Source organism: Octopus bimaculoides, chromosome 8 (genome assembly GCF_001194135.2).
Source record: "Octopus bimaculoides isolate UCB-OBI-ISO-001 chromosome 8, ASM119413v2, whole genome shotgun sequence".
NCBI lineage: Eukaryota > Metazoa > Mollusca > Cephalopoda > Octopoda > Octopodidae > Octopus > Octopus bimaculoides.
Window position 1 is genome coordinate 83,025,739 of NC_068988.1, and position 9,635 is coordinate 83,035,373.

At 36.7% G+C, this 9,635-nt stretch overlaps 1 protein-coding gene across 4 annotated transcripts in view; it reads right to left on the reverse strand.

The window, feature by feature from the left end:
* The window catches only part of LOC106875237 (corticotropin-releasing factor receptor 2), a 147,262-nt gene that overhangs the window by 58,836 nt on the left and 78,791 nt on the right, over positions 1 to 9,635 (reverse strand). For all 4 annotated transcript variants that reach the window (XM_052970217.1, XM_052970216.1, XM_014923299.2 and 1 more), the window contains one exon: positions 6,094 to 6,206. In XM_052970217.1, the coding sequence (XP_052826177.1) occupies positions 6,094 to 6,206 (113 nt within the window). The remainder of the gene's footprint in view (positions 1 to 6,093; positions 6,207 to 9,635) is intronic.

A 9,635-nucleotide genomic window follows, 5' to 3' on the forward strand; every position in this document is an offset into this window, starting at 1 on the left:
TATATATGTATATACATACACACATGCACAAATATATATACAGAGTGCGTAAGGTATTTGAGGACATACTTTTTGGGGTCATTGCTGCATCTTTTGCTAACTCTGTATAATCTTTGTTTCAGAAACTAATATTAGCAGACCCTCAGCTTACTCAAGAAATGAAGAGGCATATTGTTATTGTGGTTACAAATGCTGAGCATAGTGATTTACAAATATCTCGACTTTTAAAAATTGCCAGATCTTTCGTCTACAAAGTTTGTAAGATGGAAACGTATCACTAGTATCAAAGCATAAAACGCATTCTAAATGCTCTGAAATCATTAGAACACCTGAATTTATCAAGCAAGTTCAACAGAATCCCAGAATGTCCATGAGGTCAATTGCAGATGATCTCTATGTGTCAGAAGGAAGTCAAAAATGTTGTTCACGAAGACATCAGATATAAGCCTTATATGATGAGGAAAGGTCAATTTGTCAGAAAAAGCAAAAGAAAATCACTACATTAAATCTAAAAGGTTCTTAAACAAACTGAACAATCCAGCATATTTGATTGGGTTTTTCTCAAACGAGAAAAACTTCGACCAAGATCAAAAAGTTAACAGAAAAATGACAGATGGTTATGTGCAGACCTTTCTGAAGTTCCAAGTGTTATGCATGCAAAATTTTCCACAACTGTCATAGGGGTTGTCAGCAATGAAGGACATATGATGTCTCCTTACTTCTTTCCACAAGGCCTTAGAGTTAATGCTGCCGCCTACATTGAGGTCCTGAAAACACTTGTTAAGTTCTGGATAGGCAGTGTACGCAATGGAAAGCCATATGTGTTTCAGTGAGACTCTGCACTATCACACATGGCTCTAGTAACACAGGAATGAATGGCTGAAAATTTTCACGATCCCATAACCCCTAAGATTTGGCCTCCTAATTACCCAGATCTCAATCAAATGGAATATTACATGTAGAGCGTTGTTGAGAGAGAGGTCAATGAACACGCCCATAACACCAAAGATTCTTTGAAAGTTGTCATAGTCAGTGTAATGTCCAAAATGAACCAGGACCACTTGATTCGAGCATGTAGATGATTTAGATCTCATATAGAAGCAGTTGTTGAAGCTGAAGGTGGCTTTATTAAATAACATTATAGAAAAGAAGGTTTATTTTTATCCGCATAGCAATTTTGATAAATTAAGTTATTATCTGTTATTACCTCCGCCAAGGAAGGAGGTTATGTTTTCATCGGTGTTGGTTTGTCCGTCTGTCCGTCTGTGTGCAAAATAACTCAAAATGTTGTGAACGCTATTTGATGAAACTTGCAGGAAAAGTTTATAATGACAAAAGGAACAGATGGTGAAATTTTGGTAGTGATCCTGGAATTTTAATGGATTCTTGCAGGAGTTTTCATTTATTATATTTACTTTACATGAAGTATTACAATGTTACGTTCTTTGATTATCTCTCCTGAAAACACGTTCATCGTTTCCACGTAACCTATGGTGGAGTTGCTGTTTAGAGACAGTGTTGATGATGACGATGGTCGAGATAAGTATGGGAGGAGGATAAAACAGTATCGGTGGTTATAATGGCGACAGGAGCGGTGTGATGTGTGATGCTGAGGTGATGGTGGTAATAGTGGTGTTGATGATAGTGTTAGTTGTGTGATGGTGGTATTGTAGTGGTTATACTGGTTGTGGTGGTGAAAGTGACTGTCAAGGTAACCGTCATGATAACATTGATGGCGGTGTATGTGGTTGAAGTGGAAGCAATGACAATGCTACTGATGATGTTGGTGGCTGTGAACTGCTTCAGATGATTCCTGTTTTTAAAGGGTTTTTTTTCCCTTAAAATCATATGGCTGTGTTATTTTTTTTTTACCCCCGACAAGGAGGTTATGTTTTTGCTGGCGTTGGTTTGGGAAATCGGGCGATTTTGAGCATGCGTGTATATGGGTGGAAATGAGTTGCTTGGCGTGGTCTACGCTCTTCGAGTGGTTTTCTAGTTACATATCTGTTTTTTTTTTTATAAACATAAATCTGTCCTGAAATATCTTACGTACCCTGTACATACATACATACATACATACATACATACATACATACATAAGTGGACATGGTGGAGACGTGACCCTACCCCTCCCCCACTTTAAAAAAAATTTACGGAAACACACATTTTCGGCTATGGTGATTCCGATTCTGAAAGAAATTGGCAAAAATCGCAACTTCAAAATTTCAATTTTTGGTTGTTGGAATGTGCGCACACTTCTGGATGATAATTTCAACAAGAGGGTAGAAAGGCGTACTGCACTTATTGCACGTGGGCTTAAAAAATATTCCCTTTGTATAATTGCACTCTGAAACTCGTATCTCTGGTGAGGGTCAAATAAATGAACCTACTTATGTATATACTACCTTCGGGTAAGGCCTACCCGAGGACCAGCATAGAGAATCTGGTGTTGGGTTTGCTCTCAAGAATTCATTGCTATCCTCCATTGCAGAATCTCCAAGTGGTATTTCTGAACGTATAAAAGGTAGGTTTCTTACCGTTGTATTTATGCACCAACAATGTCTCATTCTGATGAAATTGGGGGACAGTTTTATGACGATCTAGCACAATTATTGAGGAAAGTACCAATTTATGACAAGCTGATCATATTGGGAAATTTCAATGCAAGAGATGGAAATGACTACGTTTCATGAAAAATGTAATAAAAATGGAGGAGCTCTTTTGACGTTTTGTATTGAGAATAATCTGGTTGTTATCAACACTCTGTTTAAGCAGAAAAATAAATATAAAACTACCTGGATGCACTCAAGATCTATGGACTGGCATCTCATAGATTATATTTTGATCAGAAAGCGTGATATGAAAGATGTTTCTAGTGTTCGGGCCATGAGAGAAGCAAAGAGCTGGACTGACCATCATCGAGTGCATGGAAAAATAAATTTTTCGATAATGCTTAAAAGTCAACAGTCTGGTCCTAAGGTACCGAAAATGTTAAATGTTGCAAACTTCAAATTACCAAGTAACTTGCAAACAATCTATGGGAAGATTTCAAAACAAAAGTATTTCAGGCTGCAACTTCGTCAGTGGGATTTAAATCACATAAGTCCAGTGACTGGTTTTCAGACAAATCAGCAGAAATTCATGATCTACTTTTAGAAAAACAAAGCTTAGGCAATACACTTCTTTCTCAGTCCTTGAACCCCAACTCAAACGAAGCTTACAGACAGCTGAAAGGGAAAGTGCAGATTGCTATAAGAAAAATTAAACAGGAATGGTGGAATGATAGAGCAAATGGGGCAGAAGAAACAGCTGATAGGAATGACGCCAAGGGTTTGTACTCTTATGTTAAGGAGGTATATGACCCCAAATCTTCTTCAATTGCTCCAGTGAGAACAGCAAATGGACATTTGCTTCTGACTGACATCGCTTCTATTCATAAGGGCTTCACTTTTGAATAGATCATCATCCACTGACATGAGGATGACAGAAAAAAGTCGAACACCTTTCAGTTATAGAGGAGATAGCATTTCAACCAACCCTAGTCGTGGATAAGTTGAATAACAATAAGTCTCCAGGGTCTGATGGAATCCGTGCAGAGGTCTTAAAATATGGGATGACAAAATGTTTGAACTCTTGCATATATTAATTTGTCATTGTTGACGAACTGAGAAAGAGCCTCAAGACTGGATTGATGCCATTTTAGTCTCCTTGTATAAATCGAGGCCAAAGGATCTGTGCAACAATTTTCATGGGATTTCGCTTTTGTCTATGGTTGGAAAGATACTTGCCCGCATTGTTAGACCGTTTAAATACCTTCATTGTTCCAAATATGGTGTCTGAGTCTCAATGTGTTTTCGCTCCTCCAGAGGCACGGTTGATTGTATCTTTACTATCAAACAATTTCAGGGAAAGTGCATTGAACAGAATCTTGCCCTATACCATTACTTTGTTGATATGAGCAAAGCATTCGATACTGTTAACCGAAATGCTCTGTGGCTAATTCTAAGCAAAACAAGTTGCCCAGAAAAATTTGTAAACATGATCAGGGCATTGCATCAAGATATGAAAGCTAGAGTTAATTTTGGTGGTAGGCTCACTGAATCTTTTGCTGTGAAAAATGGAGTAAAGCAAGGAGACCTTGATGCACTCACCCTCTTTGCAATATACTTTGCTGTTGTGCTGTAACACGCTTTTCAAAACTCCGAGGAGGGTATTTACATAAAATATCGAACAGGGAATGTTTTTAATCTGACCAGACTGAAATTCAAAAACGAAGGTTTTTACTTCACTCATTGGGGAACTCTTAGATGCACGACTGCAATCTTGTCAGTCATTCTGAAACAGATCTGCAATCTCTTCTATTTGTATTTGACTCAGCTTGTGATGATTTTAACTTGACCATCAACTTGAAAAAAAAAAACAGTTGTAATGTATCAACCTGCATGTAGTGCTGTTTTCAACCCACCCAAAATTTTTGTTAAGGATAAGTTACTTGAGGTTGTTGATTCTTTCATCTACATTGGAAGCTCTGTACAAAATGATGGAAATCTGGACACTGAAATGCATCTGCGAATTCAAAGGGAAGCACAAGCATTTGGTGGTTTGAAGTCACACGTTTGCAACCAACGACATATAAATAACAATACAAAATTGGCTCTTTACAAATCGTTTGTCTTACCATCCCTTTTGTATTCTTCTGAAACATGGACATGTCATGAAAGACGTTTCAAATTAGAACAATTCCACCAAAAATGTCTTCATCGCATTTTAAACATTAAATGGTATTTTTTTACTCCAAACACAGATGTCCTTGCGTCTGCAGGCATCACTTCAATTAAAGCAATGATTCTGAAAAACCAAATGAGATGGTGTGGCCACATTGTTCAAATGGCGGATGAACGCACACACAAACAACTATTTTATGGTGAGCTTGTAGAGAGGAAACGCTATCGGTGTAAACCTAAAAAGAGGTTTAAGGACAGCATAAGGACTACTATGAAGTCACTTGGAATGGATTCAGAGGACATAGAAGCCCTTGCTTGGGATCGAGCTGGATGGCGAACAAAAGTGTGGAGTGGAGTGAAAGCGTCTGAAGAGGCCAGGATAACGCATGCTAGACTCAAGAGAGATTTGAAGAAGAATGTTACGATCGAGAAGGTGAATCACAATGACCTTTTTGTGTGCACAGTTTGTGACAGACTATACCTTTCTTTTACTGGGTTCAAATCTCATTTGCGGACCCATGAAAAACGAACCTTCACCAACTATTCTGCCTATATGTCAGTGCACACCTTTCAATGCCATGTATGCCATAAGGTCTGCAAATCTAACGGAAGCCTGAAAAGACATTTTAAGATCCACAAAGATTAGAACTTAACTGCAACTCTTGGTGGTCCAAATCAGATATGCAATCTATGTGGCTGTCTTTTAATACATTGTCTGGTTTAAAAAGCCACATCGGACAACATGATGGATCTAAGGTGTAAGTACAGAGGTGGTCAGACTCTGTATAGGTAGTAGACAACCACCGTATATATATAAAACTTTTTAAATAATTACATGCCATTGTCACCCATTCAGCTTTATGTAATTAATATTATAGTTTATTTTATTTCTATTTAATTCATTTATCGATTTAATATCTTCCCACGGTACCTTATTTCCCTCTTAATCCTGTTTTATTTCTCTCTCTTTCCTTTTGTTTCTTTTTCTCTTCGGTTTTCCCTCATTTTTCTTTTTCTTTCTTCCAACAGCACACCTCCCTCCATCCTTTGACAGGAAAAAGTATCTAGTCATAACTTGTCTCATAACTCCGTGAGCACAGAGGCAAAAGTCCCGGGCAGCAAAGCTAATGCGATCAAGATATTATTAATCTTTACTTTGGAATTAAGTACGCTTTCTTCTGTCAGTCAGTACTTCACACACACGCGTTGCACGCGCGCACACACACAAATAGAGTGAGCGAGAGAGAGGACAGAGAGAGGACAGAGAGAGACGGAGAGAATGCATGTATGTATGTATGTGCGTGAGAGAACGAGAGGGAGAATATCAATTCTCAGTAGTCATGCATACAGTTTATTTGCCAAAATCTACCTGAATCCAGAGAATATGCAGAAAGCCACTGCAAGAGCCACCGTTGAGATGCAAAAACCAAAATGGTAGATTATGTTAATGATAAGATCGCTGATATTTCTGTGGTGTTCTTCCTGCAAGAGACACGAAATTAATTTTAAAAATATTATTACGATTCATTATAGAAGTTAACAGACGCAACAATGAAAATCCTATTGTATAAGTTAAAAATTATATCTTATTTCTGATAAAATTGGATAAAGTTGAAGGAAAAGTCAATATATGAAAACAAAAATAAAAACAACAGTTATAATATCACATATTGATATTATGATATGACAGTAATCTAAGTATTATGTATTAATTTTTTTTATTCATCACAATGCTCAATACTGCCATGCACGCACATATTTTTCTTAAACAAGAATATTATTGATAGTAACTTGGAAATTTTGGCCAGTCAGTTAAGTCAATCATATATGAGCATTACTATAAAAAAATACTCCACTTAATATCAATTAGAAAATACTCTCACATGTACAACCATACCAAGGTAACAAGAAACCCTGCCAACTTTATACTATTGAATCCTATGACATTCTCACATTTATGGATCAAATTCTGAACCGAAACTGTGAACAGGTCCCTTCCTGCAAGCACAACATCTTAAAAACACTAAAACCTTTCAAACCAATAACTTTTTCTAACTGCTAAACATGTAAATATCTCGCCGCCACCCTCCCTCCACCTACACATAAACTATCCTCATAATATATATTAAAAACACTTTCACAAGTACTGTAGAAATTATCTAAAAGTTTACCTGTCTCCAACCAAAATCCTCACAAAAGATTTTCTAATATAAGTACACAAACGTACATATACACACATAAAAATATATATTTGTATACAAGCAACTTAAAAGATCCCTTTTTAAAATATTATTTTTCTTTCCATTTCTTTTTCCTTTTTCCTTTTTTAAATTTTGAGTTTTAAATATTAAATTTCTAAATGATTTTTTAAAAATTAAATTCTATTTTTATTCTCATTTTTATACATGAATATATACATACCTTTTATAATGTCCCACTTTCACATATATCCAGGGGCCTAAAATAACACATTATAAAATACCCAAGTTTGAAACAAAATTGAATAAATATTTATAATCACATAACCCACAAACTCTACTTCCGTATAACACAAAGGCTAAAATTTCTACATAGTAAACAAATTGTTTACAGAACAATGAACAATGAACATCTAGAGAAAAACATTCAGACCAACAACATTTACTCCTACCCACATCCTCTGGTGAACATCAAAACAAGATAAACAAATTTCTATACTAACAACACCATGACACGCCCGACTAATAGCCCCCACCTTCCAAATAAGAACAGGAAATACCCTAAATAACAACAGCAACAAGTAAAGAACATCGATCTGCTAAAACATACCATCTAATTACATTCTTCTGTGAACCCCTAAAAAATTCCCTTACAAACATGTTGACATTCCCAAATGCTAAATTTTTAGATACTGGACTAAACTTGGAACTTTTGTTCTTTATATTGTCAAAGGAGAGGCTTAAATCCAATAAAATCAAAGATAAATATAAAATTATTGGCACATCTTATACCTACCTACCTACCTACCTACCTACCTACCAAAATGGAAACACCTAAATATCCACACATGCTTGCAAAGTTTTACATGCATGAATAAATTCTAAACAATAACATAACCTCAAATTTAATCAATAAAAATGTCTTCAATAACATCCCTACTTAACAACCCACCCTAAAACCTAATTACCACTCCTCTCAAACTCACATAGTCAGTTCAACAGAGACTATATAAATCCAATGACGATGGCTTAACTGGCCGAAACTTCGAAGTCACTGTCAATAATATTCTTGTTTAAGAATAATTAATTTGCACTCTACAAAAGTATAGAGTAACCCATCAGATTAAAGTAAAATTAAGTTGTTTTTATTAGAACTGAACATGAAACCAAACATCAGTAATATATATATACATATATATATATATATATATATATATATATATATATATATATACACACACACACATATATATATAATTATTACAATATATATATAATACGTGGCACTCCGTCGGTTACGACGACGAGGTTTCCAGTTGATCCGATCAACGGAACAGCCTGCTCGTATAATTAACGAGCGAGTGGCTGAGCACTCCACAGATACATGTACCCTTGACGTAGTTTTCGAGAAGATTCAGCGTGACACAGTGTGACAAGGCTGGCCCTTTGAAATACAGGTACAACAGAAACAAGAAGAAAGATTGAGAGAAAGTTATGATGAAAGAGTGCAGCAGGGTTCTCCACCACCCCTACCGGAGCCTTGTGGAGCTTTAGGTGTTTTCGCTCAATAAACACTCACAACGCTCGGTCTGGGAATCGAAACCGCCATCCTATGACCGCGAGTCCGTTACTCTAACCACTGGGTCATTGCGCCTCCACTATATATAATACGTAACAATAATATCATACATTGATGTTATGATATCTCTAAAGTATTATATGGTAATTTCTTTATTGGTTATAATACACAATTCGTTTGAATCCAGTTTAAACAACAAATGTAAAGGCATTATATAAAATAACATTCTTGCATCGTTCTGTTATGGAAACATATCATGAAACAATAGGTCAAGTATGAAAGTGTACTCAGAAACTTGCATACAGATTATTATAATTCTTTTCTTCTCTAGGCACAAGGCCCGAAATTTTGGGGGGAGAAGGGCCAGTCGATTAAATCGATCCTAGTGTGCAACTGGTACTTAATTTATCGACCCCGAAAGTATAAAAAGCAAAGTCGACTTCGGCGGAATTTGAACTCAGAACGTAAAGACAGACGAAATACTGTTAAGCATTTCGCCCGGCGTGCTAACGTTTCTTATTTCTTTATTGCCCACAGAGGGTTAAACATAGAAGGGACGAACAAGGACAGACAAACGGATTAAGTCGATTATATCGACCCCAGTGCATCACTGGTACTTAATATATCGACCCCGAAAGGATGAAAGGCAAAATCGACCTCGGCGGAATTTGAACTCAGAACGTAGCGGCAGACGAAATACCGCTAAACATTTCGCCCGGCGTGCCAACGTTTCTGCCAGTTCGCCGCCCTTTACAGATTGGTATTATTGTAGCAGAATTGGTGGAACATTGGATAAATACTTTGTAGTATTTAGTTATGGCTCTCACATCCTGAGTTCAAATTCCACCGGAGGAAAGTTTACTTCCATCTTTGCGTCAATAATATAACGCAGTAGGATCAGTTTAATATGTGACCACTCCACCATACCAAAATCTGATTATTTCATCGCCCCTGGTTAAAACAAATGGGTATAAAATTATTGTAGTACCAGCATCGCTGCAGCCTGACATGATGATCACCTTTAATGACCCCAGATTACATCATTCACGGCGTGTCCCTGCAAGATATATTGTCCAAGAATAATGGACACATATGCCTCCCTACTCTCTCTCTCTCTCTCTCTCTCTCTCTCTC